Source organism: Psammomys obesus, unplaced genomic scaffold, assembly GCF_907164565.1.
Source record: "Psammomys obesus unplaced genomic scaffold, mPsaObe1.curated_primary_1811, whole genome shotgun sequence".
NCBI classification, from domain to species: Eukaryota; Metazoa; Chordata; class Mammalia; order Rodentia; family Muridae; genus Psammomys; species Psammomys obesus.
This window is the reverse complement of record NW_026596069.1, coordinates 10,547,128-10,567,662: the sequence shown is the minus strand read 5'-3', so window position 1 is coordinate 10,567,662 and position 20,535 is coordinate 10,547,128. Positions and strand designations below refer to the sequence as shown.

The 20,535-nt window shown below is 46.8% G+C and overlaps 1 protein-coding gene across 35 annotated transcripts in view; it reads right to left on the bottom strand.

Annotated features, from left to right (window-relative positions):
• Celf4 (CUGBP Elav-like family member 4) overlaps positions 1-13,981 on the bottom strand; it is a 276,506-nt gene extending 262,525 nt beyond the window's left edge. For 14 of the 35 annotated variants that reach the window (XM_055625351.1, XM_055625339.1, XM_055625361.1 and 11 more), the window contains exon 1: positions 13,218-13,979. In XM_055625351.1, the coding sequence (XP_055481326.1) occupies positions 13,218-13,503 (286 nt within the window). In that variant the 5' untranslated portion in view covers positions 13,504-13,979. Of the gene's footprint in view, positions 1-13,217 lie in introns of all 35 variants that reach the window. The other 21 variants (XM_055625354.1, XM_055625341.1, XM_055625370.1 and 18 more) reach the window with 3 other exon arrangements.
• Positions 13,982-20,535: the final 6,554 nt, after the last annotated feature.

The window sequence follows — 20,535 nt, the reverse complement described above, 5'->3', positions numbered from 1 at the left end:
GGCAATCTACATGCCTGATCCAGTGATGGGGAGCACGGCCATAGTTTGACTATTCCATGAGTAATTTCTTAGCCCAAGTGGGTTGCAGCTGGGATGGCTGAAGGATGCTGCAGCCCTAAAGCAGGCAAGTAAGGACAATCCAGGCAGGTCCTGTGTACGCCACTGACTTCCCTGAAGCTTCTGTCTCCCACCCACCTGTCCTTGGCCCACTGTCCCTGTGCTGGCTGATGATGGGTCAAGATTTATTCCGAATGAGAAATTCCTTTGTCCGTCAGCCTGAGAATGAGACTTCATTGCAGCGGGACAAAAACATACAACAGAATGGAACAAAACAGAACACTCTGACCTGTCAGCTATGCAGCTTTCTGCTCTGCCTTCTTGCTGTTTTGTTTGCTGCTTTGGAACTTTCTTTCCCTCTAGACCTGAGGATTTGGCAACACCCCAGATATCCTTACCTGAGACCCCATCTTGAGGAATTTCCACATTCCTCATCCCAGGCATTTTCTTTGAGAGGCTTCATGTTTGCTGGGTTGCCATTATCATGCCCATAGTTACTTTGGTAGTGATGAACATTGATCCCTACCTTCTGAGGTCCGGGCCTGACATTCTGAGGGACTGTCTTGAGGTGAACCCAGGCCTCTCTCAGGATGGCTTGTGTCTTCCCATCATACCCAGGGACTTCCCAGCACTAGTAGAGACCATACATCCCCACAGGCATCCCCCCTTCCTTTTAAGAAGCTGTCTGTGTGCTTTGTGGAGGTGAGGGTGGGGAGGGTAGGGGCACCTTAGCAACACTGCAGTTGTATCTGTGAGACTCCTCATGTCTTGATGATCTAGGGACCACTCTCCTCCTGGTTGTCTGGCCTCTGCTGTAACCAGTGCTCCTAAAGAACTAGCTCAGCTGAGACAAGGTCAGAACAATTGAAGTTAATGTTTGGCGGAGAAACTTGAGAAACTAAGAGAGAAACAAGCCAAAGCCTGGAAGGAAGCAGGAGGACAGGGTGTCATTCCCACAGGGGAGGTAGTCTGGCTTCAGTCCAGTGAGTATAGCCTGTATGCTTGACATAGCTCCCTTGATTCGCTGAGGGTCCCTGGAGTGGCAGTGTTTAGGAATGGCCTGCCATTTGGAAGAACATTCCTTGCCCAGGGTACACTATTACTCATCCATCTAGCAGTTACCTCTCAGCTTAACCGCGTACCTTTCTCTAACGGAGATGCAGTCCATTCACCTGCTGCCCTTGTCCTAATCCCTAAGGGTCCAGCTCAGTTGCCCTGTTCCAGGTTCACTTTTCCTCTCATTCCTTATTCCAGAAGATTTCCAAACTTGCCCAACTGAATTGTGAAAGAATTGACTCTAAAATAAATTAAATGGTTTGCTTACGGCAGAGGTGACAGTACTGAGTAAGTATTACTTTTCCAGTAAAATTATTATTTTTATCATTATTATTATTATATCAGAAAAGAAACTAAAGCTTTGACCACAAGCCAGAGGCAGTTCTCTTGCCCTGAGTCTCTGCAGCTCTAGTGAGCCAGACTTCCGGTGCAGCATGAAACCTGGTGGCCTGCAGGTATGTACACAAATCCCTAACCCATCCTTCCTGGATTCAGAATTGAACACAGGATGTGTTGGCTTTGTGTGAGCCTCTACTGGGACTGTTTGGGCATTCTTTTGCAGAAGTCCAGGATGGTGATGGCAGTTTGGAGTTAAACCACATCAGTCCCTAAGTACAGACAAGATTTCAGTTCTCCCTCCAACACAAGGAACCACCTCATCATATGGGATTAAAAATCAACACTGTACTAAACCAGGCTATCACTGTTTAGTTTTGAAACAAGACAAAGCACACAGAGGTTGAGAAATGATGATAGGTTCTGAATTTTCTGGTTATTTTGTGTGTCCTTGTTTAGTTTGTGCCCAGGCTGAGACCTGATTTCACAGGAGAGGAAGGCGGCCCTTGGATCATGTCATCCACTCCTGCAGGGAGATTCCAGCCCACAGCCTTACGGTGTGGTGTGGGAGCAGCATGTGTGGTGGGGTCATCAGTAGTTCCTTGCTTCCATGGGGCCTGGGTGCCTGGACTGTGGAAGGTCGCTCAGTTGTTAGGGGCCATCAGAGCTATGTGAGTTCTTTTTCTTACCGTCAGAGGGCAGGCGACAGCCAGAAGAGATGAGCCCTCCTCTACAATTTGGAGACTCCTCCCTCTCTCCCTCCTCAAAGGGTCTAAAGCAGAGGCCAGGCTTTGAGGCTTGCTAGTGTTCTCTCTGAAACTGCTCATAGGAGTGACTTGTGGCTGAGGGGAGGACAGGGGCACATGTGGGGAGGACTGAACTCTAACACCAGAACCCACCTGTCTCTCTCACCTTCTGAGAGCAGTTTGGGAGCCAGACTCGAACTCCAAGACCCCAGTTAGCTGAGACCCTAGTTGATGAACACCATGGAGGGAAATGCAGGGATTAGACTGGGTGCTGAGTCCTGGCTGCTGAATGGGATACAGAATGACATGCCACTTTGTGGCTTCCAGTGGGCCGGGAGCAAATATGAATCTCTGTCTGCTAGGACCTGAGCACTTCTTTTTGTGAGTCAAGTGCCTTCCTCAATAGACACCTCTCTCTGCACTCATCCATAGACAGCTTTATCTTTCCATCCTTTCCAATCTAAGGCATGCCCCCACTCTTTCCAGGACCTCACAATTATCATTATTCTGCTATAAGCCTGGGTGTGAAGGCAGGTTCCTTCCAAGCAGTCTTGTTGGCTTTGAGAAGAGAGAACACTAGTGAAAAGATATCCTTTTGGGTTTTGACTGGTGGAGCATAACACTGAAGTTCCTTTCCTCTCCTTCCTGTGAATACCTCTAGAGCATCCAAGTATCACCAAGATAGGTGAGCAGAGTAAAAAGTCTGGGCAAACCCCAAAGAAATACTAAGGTCAAAGAAGCATGAACTTCTCTTTTATCTTTCACTGCAAGTAGAGGTGAACCTAGGTGAGAGCTAGTTTTCTAGATTCCAGAACATTCTCACCTTGACACTAATGCATATGGAGAAGACCTGAGCCTCTGGTCCAAAGAACGCACCTGGGTTACTGATCCAAACAAATGCTTTCTGTCCTGGATCCCTGAAACCTGTGATGTGCACTCTGGCATCCCCAGGGACCAGTTCTTTACTCTGTCAATTGAGGCCACTGCTTCAGGCTCTCCCTACTTCCTTGGAGATGGTCTTCTTCACAGAATTATGGATGAGGAGCAAGGATGCTCCTTGTGTCTCATCCGGTGAGATCAAGCCAAGCCAAGTATTGATTTGATATGAAGATATGGATAAGTTGGATGGATAATGGTCAAAGGATCTAATTTCTTTCTTTTCCTGTCCAGAGAACACCTCTCCTCCACTTTGCCCTGCTGGAAAGCAGAGGGCAGAAGATGGAAAGTGTTCTTACCAGTTACACAGGAATGCCTCCGTCCCCTCTGGGCTCATTCTAGGAGCTTATGAAGCCTCTGGGAACGAGGTCTTCTCTCCCACCACACAAGCGCTCTTAACATCATCACCTCCCTGTATATTCTTAGAATCAGTCAATATGATTAATTTTACATGGGCACAATTTCCTGCTGTTGTTGTGAAGTCCTCCTGGCCTCCCCCATCATCAGCAGCATGATACCGTTTCTGGTTATATTGGTCAACCAAGATATTGATATTATTAATAATGGATATCTATATGCTAACCTTTGTCCACACAACTGAATCACTCTGGGCTGGCTGTCACATTTCTTTGAAAGGTATTGATAAGCCTGTTACAGGAAGGGCATATATGCTCTTCAGTGTGTACTCTCTATTTCTCTATTTCAAGAACCTGTGCAAATCTACCTACATCACATAAGGTGGGAGGATAGAATGAATGTTGTTTGCAAGAAGACATATATGCTTGAGATGTGTGTGTGTCTGAGAGAGACAGAGAGAAAGAGAGTCTGTCTTGAACAACAGGCCCTTTTAGAGATGATCAAATAGTCAATTAGAGCGTTATAGGGAGGTAGCAGAACAAGACAGTTCCTACAAATATACTGTGATGTCGTGTTTGATCTTTGGATGCCTCTTGTCTCCTAAGACTTCGAGAGAAGGTTGTGCTTTGTAAGAATATTATTAGGTTGATGCCTCAGTCTCCTAATTTACCTGCCAGGTGAGAGATGGTATTCACTGGATCTGCTTAGTAAGAACCAGCCACTGAAAAGTACATCAAAGGCCATTTTACAGGCTAGACTTGAGCAGCATACTTCCTCGCTGACTTGGTTTCTTTATCTGTACAATAATAATTCATCTGGCTCTACTTTCTTAAGGCCAGGAGCAGGGAGGCTGACTCAGCTCAGCCTCTCAATGCTCTGCATCAACTCCCCAGTCAGAAGAGTGCTTGGCAGGCCAGCAGACCTTGCTGATTCCTTCTGCCTTCTGGAAGGGAATAGGTGCTGCATTTCTATGATTGAAGGCATGTGTGTGTGTGTGTGTGTGTGTGTGTGTGTGTGTATGCATGCGTGCCTAGGTGCCTGTGTGCCCAGACCTCACTTTTGTGTGTTTCTGGGTCTGCTATCAGGCCTTCATGGATAGGGAAGTGTTAGAGATCATGTCTTTGCCAACTGGCTCTACAGTGGCCCTATACTGTAGAGACCCACACATGTTCCCTTGTAGAGGGTACCCCTTCACTTGTCCCTGTGCAAGGAAGCTGGGTAGTTAAAGTAATCTTCTGGATCTTCAGATACAGCATATGAATAAACCAGACATGGATTAATTAGGTGTGACTGCATCATTAAATTAGAATAATGAACAAACAGCCACGTATGGCTTTCAAATCTGCCTAGAACGACTCCAAGGGCTGATTTCAACTGAGTCACCTGTCAGTTTGCAGGTCTGGGGCACACCGGAGAGTGAGGTTCCCATGATATGCTGAGCAGTGGATTCTCCAGACCCCACCTACCCCAGGCTAGGGTTGTCCTCCACTGGGCACCCAGAGTCCACCACTGGATTCAAGCATTGTCCATGCACGCTTCGCTATGCACATTTCTCAGTGTGAAATATAGCCAAGGTACAGGTGCTCAAGAGATGGGAGGGAGGAGGCAAGAGGTGTGGGCAGTGGATGGGAAAGGTATTGATTCCATAATATTTATATGGCAGTGTACCATGGCTTGTACATGTGCACTCATGCATGCATGCAAACACACACACACACACACACACACACACACACACACACACACACGTCTTCCAGTAACTCTGTTCCCATGACTTCTATTTTTCTTCTAACAACACACTCTCCACATAGATTCATATAGGTGAAATGAGTCTTAGTTGTATATTTCTAGAAACAGCTGTGGAAAGAGAGCCCCAAGCCCTCAGCCAACACCACCAATCACACTTCCTGCCATAGGACAGACAACTGTGCAGAATAACTGGTTGTTTTTTTACAACAAAGGGGAAGAAATCAACAGCCATAAGGGGGGAGACTGGGAAGCTTGCTGGCCTCACCAGTGGGTGGTAGGGCAACCTAATGGGTGGGGGTGGGGGTGGGGTGGTGAGATCTGTTGAGTGTGTGGAAACCTTCGGTCTGTAGTCTTTCTTAACAAAGATAATTAATTAAAGCTGAGTGCATTGCTATAAAGTAGCATCGCGGTCAGTTTGTGTAGGGCTGTCCAGAGCCAGCCTTCCGGAGTCGCTCTCAATTAAACTCTTGTTGCAAGCCAGCTCATTATCAGTTTTTTTTTCTCCTGTGTTTGATCACTATTTCTGGTATTCACAGAACTAGAACTACATTTTTCTTCACGAGAGCATCCATTTATTTATACTTGCAGACGGCCACCTAGGATCTGCTCCTGAGCGAAGCTGCTGGGAATAGCTGTTTAGAGCCTCAATCAGCTCATGCTGGAGAGGAGATACAACAGGGATAAGAGAAAGCAAATTCGGATCAAGTGGAAGGAGAGAAACCCGGGAATGCATAATCCTGAAAACATCTACTTTTGAAGGACTCAGAAACCAGAGGGATTTCCTGAGTTCATAGAATTTCTGTAAGAGCCTCCTCCATTTCCGCTCAGCGAGTTCCCAGTGACCCCTGGATGGGTACAGTGCCATAGCCACAGATCTGCCAGAAGCACCTACGTGGACACCGGCTGGGAATCTCACAGACAACAACCCTGGTTTCTGAGTCCATCAAGAGTAGGAGATAAGAATTTTGGCTGCTTCTACAATTGCTGTTTCTTCCCAGAACCTTTCTCTCCACACCTATGTGTTCTCCACACCTATTTGCCTCCTTCTTCAGTCCCTACTGAAGAAGCTTCTCAGTGTGGCCAAGTAGGATTTTTGAGAAGCAAGGATGAGAAAAAGAGAGAGAGAAAAGGTAACGGATGATGCAGGGGCCATAGCTAAGCCAGGAGGGAAGGGTGAGGACTGGTCTAGCCTCAGAAGTGATTGGATAGGACAGGTTGCTTTCTGCCATTCCCGGAGAGGCCGTGCATGTAAAAGACTTGAAAAAAACAGGAGAAGTAGGCAAGGAAGAGGAGATTGTGTTTTCTTGTTATAAAGAGCTCAAAAGAAGGGCAACTGGGTATCTGCCACACCCTGCTTCCATTTAGAGAGAACACAGCAGAGTGTTCAGAGGGCCTGTTAGGATTAACTGAGCTTTTCAAGTGGCGTGTGTGTGTGTGTGTGTGTGTACAAGAAAGTAGGCTGGGAGGTCAGGGGCAGTGCATGGGGGAGGGAGGCAGTGGGTGCGGAGACTCAGTCTCTGCAGAGAGCTGGACACTGGGGCTGGCTTCTCAGATCCCAGATTGAAGGTCGTTTCTAAAATGAGTCAATGGGTGAGCAGAAGCAGGGCAGACTTCAAAGAGTGATGGGTGGGGGGTGATGATGGGATTCTCTCCCAAATCTGGACTTCTGAGTGGAAAAAACAGCCAGATAAAAAGAAGCACACCTCCACACTGCAACCTGGGCACTGACAAATCCAAGCCACGAGTTTCGAGGGGAGAAGATCTATATAATAATAAGGGTAGTCCTTTTCTCTGGATTCTTTCCTTTTTTCTGTTACCCTTCTCCTGATGTTGTTTACAGCCTTTACATCATCTCTATGCTACTTGTCTCTGCCACCTCTTCCCTTTGCATACATGTGTGTATGTGCTCGAGCGAGGACACACTAGAGGCCCCACTCCCACCCCTTCCCACACAGAGGCCACAGCATCTTCCCAAACCCATCCTCTGGTACTAGGGAACATACTGGATTTTACACCCTCTGGCTCTTCTCTCTGCATGTCACATGGGATTCCCTTCCAAGCTCAGAACCACTGTCAGACAGGCGCGTCCAGCTTCCAGCATTTGGACCCAATAGTGCTGTTCTTAAAATTTCTGCTTGCAGTGTTGGGCCCTGATCACCGTTGTATCTCCCCCTTCTCTATACCCACCCCATCCCAAACCCTTCTCAGGTGATATCAGTCTTGGTCAAATTGGAAACTGATCCTCTTTCAGCGACATGGAAGTTGTGACTTCAGTAGTGTTTTTGTTAGTGCCGATTCTTTATAAACTAGTGAAGTGGGGTCTTGGCTGTCTTCTTAGGCATTCTCTCTTACCCCAGTTTATCATCTAGAACAATGAGGTAGCAGTACTAATAATAGTAATGGTAATGTGATCTCAGAAGTCTCCCTGGAACCTGGCTATAAACAAAACAAAACAAAACAAAACAAAACAAAACAAAACAAAACAAAACAAAATAACCCCAACTCTGAGAACTTCTCAGTGACTATTCTTGGAGTTACAACTTAAGTAAGCATTTTTAAATTGTTTTCAAGCTATGACTTCATTCAAGAAAATCTTTGGTTTCTATTTTGTTTTGTGTTTGAGAAGCTACAAACCTATGGTCAACAGGAGGAGGTAGTGGAAGGAGTGACGGAAACTTCAAGGGGATTCTTTCAATAAAACCTGGAATTACCAAGACAGACTGGACTGGGGGCATGTGTTAACATCTGTCTGTTGAACTGCAATGAAATCTAGGCCAGCCCTGCTTTTCATATATGTGGAATGCAGTTAACCATTCTTGCACATGGATGAACATTTGTGCGTGTGTGCATGCTAATTTGCCTGTGTGCTGATTCACAGAACATCCGTCTTAAAGATAAATAAAATTATGCTAAAAAATAAATAACCACTAGTCTTTTAAATAAAACAATCACCTCACACTAATTTTTTCTTTGCTTTTAAATAGGACACATTGACATGTGGAATTTGGAGGCATCAAATGCTTTGACATGTGTTAGTCTGCAAATGATTACTACTGCTTTTTTTTTTTTGGTAAAATTATTTTAGAGAATTTATTTTTTGTTTTGTTTTCTTATTCTGGTTATCCTCTTTTCTCTCTCTCTCTCTTACAAGGTAAACCTTTCTATTAGCAGTTGTAGGTGTGTAACAAGTTTTTTAGCTAGTCTTTTTCTCTGGACAAAACTGACTTTTTATTTTTCAAAGTAATTTTAAAAAGTTCATCTTCATTGGGCTGACACACATGCTGATACTCAGTTTTGCAGTGTTAGACTCATTTTGAAAATGAAAACTAGATAGTGCCTTACAGTTTTAATTCACCTATAACCACAACATTAAAAAAAAGCCATTTTGGTTAAAATCAAGAGGTGGAAATTTGATGTTCTGAAAAATACTTGTGTCTTTAAATGAGAACATGAACTGTAATTTATGAAGATGATTATAAATTACCAAAACACAACCATAACCTCTATCTCTCTTCTTCCTTCCTCTTACATAATAAATCAAGGGGATTCAGGTGTTTCCTACCTAGGCACAGCTGAAATCAGAGGTTGTGCCACTGATGCTGAGGCTATATTAAAACGATGCCCTTCTTGGAGACGAATCCACAGAAGGTTCTGATACTCAGTCCCCACCCTTCTTCTGCATGGAATGTGACAGCAGAGGCAGCTGCTGCTCTTACAGAAGTAGCTCCTGGGTTTGAAGCCCTCTGCCCTGATCCCAGGATGTCACTAGAATAGATTTTTGATCATGAAATAGGTACTCAAAGCATAGTAGTTATCCAGGTACAAAGCTGTTCTGATCAAGTAATAAGAGGCACTCTGATGGGGACCTGGGTGTTTAGATGAAAATGCACTGCAGTCTCCCAGAACAAGCGCACACCAGTGGTAAAGGCAGTTTAAATCTTTGGGGACAACCCTATGTTTAGATTACATTAGTTCATAAATATTATACTAAATACCACTTAAATTGGACTTAAATGACTTCAAAGATAATGCATTATAATATGGCTATCCAGAGAGCACTAGTCTTTATGTATCCCTGTAACTCAGTCTTTGCTGCCTCCTATCTTGCTAGACAGGACCAAAGTTATGAATGAATTTCTGGCTTATTCATGTGTGATGCAGTGATGTGTGTGTGTGTGTGTGTGTGTGTGTGTTTGTGCATGTGTATACAAGCATGGGTAAGCATGTGTATTTATGTACCTTTAGTCACCATCTCTGCTCGCCAAGAAACAAAAAGGAGAAAAGAGAAGTAAGAGAAAAATGAGAAAGGAAATAAGTAGACTAGTGGGTGACCTGTTCCTTCTTTTTCAGGGAAGAAAAATTCTACAAAACAAGGCGAAATTGGCCCTCAGCTCATTTCTGCTGCTATCCCGGGAATTGGCCTCTCTCTTGTTTGATCAATACTACAATGTCTTTCTCCTTGGAGTCTGAAAAAACAATCTTTCCAAAAGTGCCTCGAACTGGGGAGAAGAGAAGGCTCTAGTTAGCCGGAGTTTGCATTACAGTGGGCTTTCTTCTGTGCATATTGTTTCTTTGGATTTTGATTCAGCCTTTTCTCTCTCTCTCTCTCTCTCTCTCTCTCTCTCTCTCTCTCTTTCTCTCTCTCTCTCTCTGCCTACCATACAGATCCCCTTCCCACCAATTGCTTGCTGGTCTCTAGGGGGTAAATTTACCTTTACAGTAATTATCCCACTCCACAGCTGCTATTTGCTGCTTCCCAGTCGAACAGCCTTTTCTGGATATGGGGGTGGGGATGATCCACAACACCCACCCACTCCCTCCTCCACGGACTCCCAATTTGACTGGAGTAATTGCCTTTTAAGGTGCACTCTACGCATGGCAGGTATTCCATTAACCCTTGGAACTCCTCCCTTTTCCAGTTACCTGAAATGGCAGGTGTCCAAGAAATGGATACCCACCTGAAACCTCATGCATATCCTCTAGGTGTTACTGATTTTCAGGAACTGATATTGTCGCGTGCTAGCCACACTGGAGGTCAGTGTCGTGTAAGGTCTCTCAATTATATCTCATTGTAATTCATTAGAAGTTAAACACTCAAGAAATGGGGAGCAAGAACCGCAAATATGCCCTGAAACCAGGCTTAACAAAGGCATGGTTCCATCCTTATCCTCACGTTGTCAGTTTAGAGACTGGGAAGATGTAGAAGCCAAATGCAGCATTCATTCTTCAAGCTTCATCATGCTTTTTCACTTAAGAGTAATCAATCACCAACGGCAAGCAAGTAATTTTTTTAAAAAAGGTGGCCAGAGGCTTTTTTTTTTTAAAATCAGGAATAGCTAATAAATCAGACTGCATCAATGAAGTATGAGTTCAAACTCTACCAATACTGAATAAACCAGCTTTGAGAAATGCTTGTATTTATTCAGCTCGGTGAGAGCTTCTTAGTACTGCCAGGGACATAGTGGGCCAACCCTGACTCTAAAAATCAGAAGGATGGAGAAGCAGAAACTTTCATGAAGGAAAAATATGCCAACATTATGAAAGGCAAGGGGCAACAATGAGACACTCAGTATTCCAGAGCCAGCAGTCCTGCCTGTCAGACTGAGCCACTTTGCAAGAAGAATTACTTGGGAAATGAAGTTTTACCAGTCCTAGGAATCCTGTATAAATACGCATATTGTGTGTGTGTGTGTGTATGTGTGTGTGTGTGCATGCGTGTGCACTAAGCCTTATCCATCTTCCTGATGCAAATAAAAGAAATTCTTTACTATAGTATAAGAGAGTTCAAATTACACCAGAAACAAAGTGGTGGTATCAGCAAGAGATTGCTGAGAAGAAAACATGGAATAGCATTAAAGTTTATCTGTGCTGGAAATAGGGGAGCAATAAAGTGCTCCAATAAGAGCTCATAGAACTTCCAGCTCCCCACAACTGTCTTTCCCTCTAGTGGGTTCTGATTTTTTTTAAACTTTGAAATATTAAATTACTACAAGAACTGATTGTTAAGATGGACAGCTTCCCTCCTCCATGCTGTTAAAATTCTATTATTACTATTTTTAAAACTGAGGACCTATTAGAATGACAAAGGTTTGATACAAACCTTGATTAGCTTCCAGGGAGCTTGATTAGAAAGGGAAAAACTACAAAGACATGGTTGCCTCCAGAGGGAGGGGAAAAGAAAGTATTTCTATTTCCCAAATATTATTTTGAAGCCTGCCTTCCCCATCTCGCTTCCAAAATCTCTTCTGAACAGACATTTTCTCCATATTGGATAAAGGTTGCTTTCTATCTCCATGACAGCCCCCACCCTCACCCCACCCCAACAAATCTAGTATATTTCCATTCTGCTGTTTTTTTTGTGTGTGTGTGTGTGTGTGTGTGTGTGTGTGTGTGTGCTACTCAACATGCCATTAACTTTAAGATTTACTCCTCAGCATGCAAGCTGGAAGATGCTAAAGCCAATAAAAACTGCTCTCTGGGACTCCAACTAGGAAGACTTTGGAGATCTGTTCAGTATTCGAATGCAGGGAGGGCCAGGGAATGAGGGTGGTTGTGGTAGAGAAAATCCTCTGCTGCTTAGAGAGCCACTCAGCTCTGCTCTCTGCATCTAATGTGCCGGAGGATCAGTTATGTTCATAGCCCATTTATGGCCAAAGCTGAGGCTGCTCTCTGTGTGGGGGTGAGCATACGTGTGTGTTTTCATCTTCAAACCCGCCAGCTCTCACACAGCATCTTTCTTGGTTCTCCACACTACTGTTTATTAAAAACGGAATGTCCATACATCCCTACAACTTCCTTAGCCCTGTACTCCTCCCTTGCCTGGCCATCAATCTCTCTCAGAAAGCATTTAACTTGCCCACACAGCTCCAGCACCGATTAATCCCTGCTGCACATCCTATACATTACTGTTAGGGAACGGAGCACTGGGCTAATTTCGTCACCCACCAGCCACCCACACACATTCTACAACTGAACTCATTTGGGGCTATGCCTTAAAGATAATAAAACAAGGAGAAAACAGGCAGGTTGCAGACAATCCCATGACCACTTTCCGAAAAGTTGTTAGGTTTTAATTCTTTGATTATTGTGTCCCCATCTTCCCCAGGCACTCACTAGCAGTTATTGCTTCTAGGGAGAAATAACGTACTATAAAGCTCCCTGTATGGTGAGTATGGGATAAATTAAGGTTTTTCTTTCAAAATGCATCTCTTGCATGCATATATTCTTTTCCAAATTCCTGCCTCAATGGAGAAGGGGATTGTTGGAGGGTTCCTAGTCCCCACACTCCACCCAGGGGATGGCTCTGTGCTTGCTAATTCTTGCCTTGGTTTTTTTTTTTTTTTTTTTTTCAGTTCTTCCAAATATCGAAACCAGCCCCTTCTCACCAGTCATCCCACAAGCAGACTACTGAGGCACACATCTCGCTAGGGAGAGTTTACTGTTAAATTGATAGCAAAATAAAAAATCCTCTCTGAATTTGTTACCCCTCTCCCTTTTAGACGGCTACACTCCTGCTCTACTGGCCCACGCAGAAGGAGGAGAGCAATTCCTGTAGTGTTTTCAGCACCACGGCGATGGACAGCACCCCATATCCCGGGCCAGCTGAGCGCCCGCCAGTCCGCTCAGTTTTCTGGGTTTGCGGGGAGCAGCTGTCCCCATCCCAATCTTTCAAGTCGCTAGATCCAAAAAACCCCCCAACCCCTTTTGCCCCTCATCCCTCCTTCTTTTCATCTCCTGTCCCCGCTGCTCTCTCCAGGGCACCGCTTCCATCGGCTGTTCGCCCCAAGCCCAGCCTTGTCCCGGCGAACATCTCCCCACACACCCCAGCTCGGTCTCTGCTGCGGGAGCGCCTCCCTCCGCGGAGCCCGCCCGCGGCTCGCTTTCGCCCCGTCTCCGGCTTGTGCCAGTCGCCGGCCGGCCGGTCTGCAGCCCGCCCCGCTCCTGTTCCCCGGCAAAGTTGGGAGGGAAAGGTGCTCTCACCTTTGTGCATGCCTGTGAACCTGTCCTTCAGAACCGTAAGCTCGTAGATCTTGCCGAACTCCTCGAAGAGGGGCTTGAGGTCCTTCTCATCCAGGTTTCGGGGGATCTGCCCAATGAACAGCTTGATGGCATCGTGGTCCTTCATGGGAATGGTCGACGGGTTCCCCGGGCTGTGGCTTAATCCGTTCATGTGCCCGGCGCTGCCCGGGCTGCTGCCGAGCCCGTTGGTACTGAGGCTCGCGTTGTCAGCCTGTCCGTTTGCTAACGTGGCCATCTTTATATACATAGAGAAAAATCTTTCCTTTTATTCTTTCTCGCTCGCACTCTCTCGCTCCTCTCCCTCACTCGCTCGCTCGCGCTCACACACGCACACGCACACACTCACACGCACACACACTCACACACACTCACACACACGCACACACACTCACACACACACACTCACACACTCGGGTTCTCTCCCTTCGGTTTCCTACACCTCGCTCTGCTCTGGGCTCTCGTTCTATGCTCTCTCTTCTCTCTCTCTTTCTCTTTCTCTCTCTCAGTCTGATGTGGTTTTTTTCTTCTTCTTCTTTCTTTCTTTTCTTTTCTTTCTTTCTTTTCTTTTCTTTTTTTTTTTCTTTTTTTTTTTTACATTGAACAGACAGGATCTCTGTCCTTTCGGTTTAAACAGGCTGGACCGGTTCAAGTTCCCTGCCAGACCAGGGGTGGGGGCGGCGAGGGTGCGCGGTAGGAGGAGGGGAGCGCGGGCCCGAGAGTGGGCGCGCTGGGGGGGCGCACGGAGGCAGGCGGCGGCCGGGGGCAGGGCGGCCGGGGCGGCGCCGGCCTCGCGCGCCTCCCCCGTCGGCGGCCCCGCGGAGCGGCGGTGGTACGGTCCGAGACGTCCCCCGGCTATAAATAGCGCCAGGCGCATGGCTCTTTGGGAGGCGCTGAAATTCCGGGCCCCGCAGCCGCGGGCAGAGGGTGCCTGTCAGCCACCGGGGCTCCTGCTCTCTTCTCTTTGCCTTTTTGGGGTTGTTGTTGTTGTTATTATTGTTATATATATTTTTTGGTGATAGCAGCAGGTGCAACCTTTTGTATTTTCAAAGCATTGATTTTCCTTTTCGTGTGGGTAGGTAGGGGGGCGTTATCCACTTAGCTGCGCTCTGTTCGGGCGACAGGCGGGCTAGGCGAAGGCAGGGACGGCGGGCGGGGCGGCGGCGGAGGTGGAATGGGCGCTTTTCTCTCCCATCTGGCCCCATTTATTTATTTATTTAGACTAGAAAAAGCCAGCCGGCTTGGAGGGAGTCCGCCCAGAGATCCGAGTGCGCATTGATCAGTGTCGAGAGAGAGAGAGAGAGAGAGAGAGAGAGAGAGATACATAAATATATATTATGTGGATAAATCTATAGACAGGAGCTCTAGCGCGCGCTTTCTGTTTCTGTCTCGCTTTTTCCCCCTCTCTCATCTCGAACCTGCCAGAGCAGCCCCCAAATTTCTCCCTCCTGTTCTGCACCCACCGATATCGGATCCACCTGGGAAGCATGGGGCTAGCAGAGCGGCGCGAGCCGCACCAGAGGCTCAGGGAGTAGAATTCGGCTTGGTTCTCCGCCCCAGCCCTCTGAAGAGGCGGGAGGGAATGTTTCAGTCCCAGACGACTTCTCCCGTCCGGACAGCGGCAGCCAGAGCGGCCGGTGGCTGGAGGGAGGAAGGTAGGAGCCAGGTCTCCCCCGGCCGGCTCACCCTCCGCGGACGAGGAAGGAGCCGGGCTCTGGAGCTGGAGAGCCAGCTCGGGGGAGAGCCTTGGTTTTTGCCCTCGTTTTGTTTTACTGTGGCAAACTGGAAATTTATTTTCTTAATCCACTGTCAAAGAAATCCTCCTCGCCCCCAGACCCCCACACCTTCGCCAACCCATATGCAGCCTTAGGTAGACTGGAGCGGCTTGTGCTAGCCTGCACCACCCGATCCAGAGGTGCGAAGCTGGGAGTCTCCGGCGCTGGGTCTGGCCGCCCAGATCGCGCAGCGCGGGACTCCCGCCGGGCCCGCGGGGCTGAAGCCTCAGCTGCGCGCGAGAGGGAGTGGCAGGCGCAAGAGCCGTCCCGCCTCTGGGGGCGAATAGTGGTGCTGAACTTGGCCGGGGCAGCCGATTTTCATTCTCGGCGTGTTTACCTGCACCCCCATCCTTTCCTACGTTTGCCTTCCTCGGCTTTGGAGACACGGGCCAATTAAAATAAGGCGCCCATTCTTCCCCAGGCTGCAGGGCCGGGACCTGGGACGGCAGGCGGAGCTGCTGGCCTAGCCCCCTCTCCCCCCTTCCGACCAGCTTCCCTGCTGGTCACTTTCCGGTTTTCAGGATTCTCTGTTCTTAACCCTGAATTACATTACTTGGCGTTGTGCTTAAATTTTTATTTAAAGAAGCGTGACCCTAACAGCCTGAAAAACCCGGCCAAGCGTTTGGTACAGCCAGAAGGCTGCACACTCCAGAGGCAGATGTGGCCGGAGGGCCCAGAGATTCTCAGCCCTGAAGCTGACAGTCCCAGGCCCAAGCTGGGTCCAGACCCTCCTTCCTGAGGAAGGGGTCCCCAACCAAAGAGCAAGAACAATTCTGAGAACAGTAGAGATTTGCTCATTTGAAAATTTCCTTTCTTTGCTTTTTGGAGCTGTGTGTGTTTTTCCCAGGTTTCTATTATCCCGTTTTAGATACTACCCTAAGAATCACTGAAGTTGCTTGAATGGAACAGAACCTCATCTGCAGAGATAGACTGTGGCTGTGTGTTTTGTGTGCCTCTGATATGCTATAATGAGGTGGGGTTTGCCCCTGGTAAGCAAGCTGGAGTGTTTGTTAGTGTGTAACAGTGTGTGACAGGTGTGTGCAAATGTCTTGTTAGTATTGTGTGCTGTGTGTGGTTCTCTCTCTCTGTGTGTGTGTGTTTGTCTATGTGTGTATTGACTAGGATACCCCAGGACATACAAGCAGAAGATAATGACTATTCAAATTCACCTTCCAACAGCAACTTGCAGTGCTGTTGGATCTCAGGATCTCATTGTGGGGTAGACTGTGTTTTCTGCAGTAACAGGAGAGTTAATGAAAATAATCCAGACTTGGAGTTCCCTTTTCTCTCCCTGCCTACCATCTTATCAAAGCAAAGCCTTGAGGAGATGAAGCTGGGAAGGAAAAGGAGGTGGAAAAGGAAGGGACTGCTCAGATGAGGACCCCAGAGCAGTCAAGGTCCACAGAAATCATCCAGAAGGGTTTAGCTATTCATGCTATTATCATTAATAATAGCCACCATGCAAGTCAATGCAGCAGTGTCTTGGCAGGAGTGAGTGAAAGAATTGGGATTTAAGGAAAAGGGTCACCTGGATGTTTCAGATTACCATGCTATTCCTCATGCTTCCTTTGGGACTTCCTCTCTGGGTTGTGCCTCTCATGTTACCCAAAGCTGGGAAGAATGTCTTCTTACTTAGGTGAACTTCTTCCCTCCTCTGTAGCCCATCTCATGAGAGTGACACTGCTTGGGTTTGGGATTAGCCTTTCCATGGTGAGGGCCTCTATTTTCCCATTTTTCTGACTGGTGTATGGGGAGTTAAACTAGGTCCCCTCAGAAACATCCTGGACACTAGGTCCCCTCATGTGAAACCAGCACTTGAAGCAGCTTCTGGCATTGCCTGGCATCTTGAAGGTGCCTAGCTGCCGCTCTTACGATTCCAGTTGTCACAGCAGAGTGTTGGGGTTGAAAAAAATCAGATGGAATCTCCAAAGAATGAGCGGAGGAGCAAAGCCCCTGGGAAAATATATGCCATGTGATTAGCCTGGCTCTTTGGCATCCTTGTCCTTGATATTCTAGGAAGAGTTAAGTTAGTGTTTTTCCCCCTTAAACCTCAGATCATCAAAGAGAAATGTAATTAGGGAAAGAGAGGGGCAAAGTATTATTCACAGTGACATTTAACTAGATTTAAAACTTTTTCTCCTACTGCCACTTCATGGCCACAATTATTTTATCCAGAGAGAGAGAGAAGAGAATAGCAAATGGAAGGAGGAACAGGGAGCAACTGCTTTTTGTTTTCTTTCTAGATCTGGAGTGAATGCTTTGTTGCTGATTCATCTCTGGGGGTGTCAGGATGTCCTGTGGTGGTGAAGGTATTTGAGGGAAGATAAGGTCACTTGCCTCTGCTTCTCCTCTCTGTTTTTAAGGGAGGATAAAATTCTCTCCAGGTACCACTTCCTTCTTTTAGCCCCCACGGCCCCCTTCCTTTTGGTACCTACTGAACCACACACAGCCAGACCTGCTTTGGCTGTTCTGCCTGTAGCTTCTCTTTCTGTTTGGTGAGAGAGCAGGAATCTGGTCCGTTTCCATCACTGTCATTTCTCCCCTACCCCCATACAGTGATGTTCACATGCACTTACTAACAAATTTAACTTTGTTCATTCATCCGTTCCCTCAGAATAGAGGCCTATAGCCCCAGGTCAACACTCTGGGAAGGATTCAAGGTCATGTATGAAAACACACCCAGGAGCACAGCCTCCTGAATTTGCCTGGCTTAGCGTGGAGGCATCACCACTCAGCCATCCTTGCATTCATCCAGCCCTTCTGATCTCTCACTGGAAATGTTGGAGAGAGGACAGGTCTGCAAAGAACTCACTGTCTAGTTAGAGAGCAAAGTCACACCAAGCGAAAAGCTCCAGAACAGCAAACTGCAACAGATGGTTAAATGTCTTCCAGGCTTGAGGATTTCTACAAGGAGGAAATAGAAAACAGAACGCTTAAAAGTTGAGGGTGAGAAGTGGGGGTGAACTGAGGTGGGTAGTGGCTTTGAGGAGAGAAGGGTGCCTGCAAAGCATGATGCCAGGGTGTTCTACTGCAAGGAGCTGAACAGTGGCCTGAACTTAGACCAGAAGGAAAGAAGCAGTTGATTCTCAAGGTTACATGGAGACCACACTGAACACAGAGCTGGTCTCTAAATTGGCTTTCCCAAGCAAGAGACTAGTGCATGTCTTTATGGTGACTACTCTGATTAGGCCTGCCGAGGGCAGGGAGTACAGGCTGAGCTCATTGCCTCTCCTGCTCTAAGTATTGTTTGGGCAGAGACTGACACAGAGACAAGTGAGTCTCTAAGTATAGAGTACACCCGCAGTCAGAAGAACCCTTGGAAAGGGTGAAGCTGTGCAGACAATGGCATCCAGGGAAGACTTCCTGGAGAAGAGGGCCATGATGTGGTCCTGTAAAAGAGACAACGCAGCCTGGTCTGGGGCAGTGGTTGTAGTGATGAGTCGGTTGTGACAGCTCTGGTAACAAGAGGAAGCTCCCAGAAGCTCCCACGGACAGAGAGTGAGAAAGCAGGGTAGGACTTGGAGGGCTGAGCGTTGTGAACTGTGCCATAAGCTCAGAGCTTTGGTGTCCTTGAATAATTTGGAAAGGCTTTGCAATATAAAGCCCAGGGAAGAAGAGAAAAAGCAGTTCTCACCACCTCTGTTAATTTTAGCAGCATCTTGTCACCACTGAAAGACCTCCTTGTCTTGTTCTGAGCCCACAGTAAATCTAGCTAGGGAACCAAACTTGTTAGAGGGAAGGAGATGATAGTAGGATTGAAGCTGTATGTTTGAGTAAACCAAGAGCTTCTTAGAAGGCTAAAACACCTCCAGGGACACTAACTATACCAGGGCTGGTAGACAAGGGTCCTCCATGCTCTTTTTATTCTTGCTATCTGAATCTGAAGGACACACTTTTCTGGTCCAGTGGGTGCTCCCTAGCTGTATTCATTGACAGGCCATATTTGTGTCCTTGGCCAACTCCTGTCATAGGCTTTTTTCTTAACTCCTCAGTTTTGTTGAGGACAGGCTACCAATGAAAGAACAGCATGAGAACAAAGGAATTTCAAGATTAGGCTGCAGGCATTCTGTGTCGTGTGTCCCCAGAATCAGATGCAACAGAAGGTTATTAATCTCTTGAACTTCAGCTTTTCTTCCTGTAAAATGGAAGCAAGAACCCTGTCTCTAGCTTCCTTACCTTCCTCCTCTCCTATCCAATGACAGTGATACTCATGGTTTTCATGTAAAAATTTATTATTAAAATCAGAAAGTAGGGATTGAGTGTAAAGAGGACATGGAAGGAGGAATACAGACTTGATGATCTCCATCCTAGGGCACTGATGAACTAGGAAGTGGTTGATTATCTCCCCCAGAGTGTGGATATCTTCTGAGAGAGGACTGTGCTCAGACCTGCAGAAGCAGGTGTCTTCTGCCAGCCTCAAGCACTGCTTCTCCTACTTAGCTGCACGATATTGGAGAGGTTATTTAACATCTCTGTGGCTCAGTTTCCACACCTGAAAAAATCAGCAGAGAAATAGAGCCTGGCCCGCAGAGTCGTTGTGAAGATTAAATGAGTAAGTGCAGGTAAAGTGTTCAGATCAATGTCTGGACAGCCAATATTATTGGAGCATCACTAACAGGCCACTGGGGGCTGAGAAAATGCTCGGGCCCCTCCCAACTCCTGCAGGGCCACAGGGCTGAGCCCTAGAACTCGGCTCCAAGTCTTGCAGTTGATGTGCGGGTGTGCTTACGGATTGCACTCTCATTTCCCTATATACCCCTTGGGGATGGAAATATTCAGGCAGCACAAAGCTGTATCACAGCTTCAATCTTCTGAGGTCCCGCCTGGTGTGCCTGCTGCTAGCACTCTGGCCTCATCGTCTTACCTGAGAGGTGTTACAGAAGTAAGTCTTTTTAATTGTGATGTTTTACTAATTAGTTTTTAATTATGTTAATTTATTGTACATGAGCCCTGAGGTTTGCAGACACTAGCTCACTTGGAAACTGGAATAGTAGGTTGCATTTATCACACAAAATGCTGTAGATACATGTCACTTTAGCATGGCCATGATTTCTCCAATACTCTTGAATCAGCAAGCCCTACCTGGGCTCTCCCATCTTCGCTTTTCCCATGGCCGAAAGGCTTCTGCAGTACAAGATCCTTCATAAGCACTTCCTGGAGTTCAGATTACAGGCTGAACACCCTTGGTAGAACTTGTCAAAGGACCTATAGCCGTGTGGTCTGGGGAGAGGCAGCGGAAGTTGAAGATGAGGATAATGCTTAAATAGTCAGAAGTTAAGAGAGTCAGTACTGTAAGGGTTTCTAAGTGGGCTGGTTTATGTGGGCCCTCAGACTTAATCACATTGGTAGAGATGCCCTGACCAAGCATGTGGAAACTGATCCTGCCATAGACATGTCTAGTGTTATGACAGCATAACACAGTATTGTTATATACAAACTCAAACATCATGCAATGAAGTTAAAATATCACAACAATAATCACACAATTCTTTTTAAAGTAAGTTTAT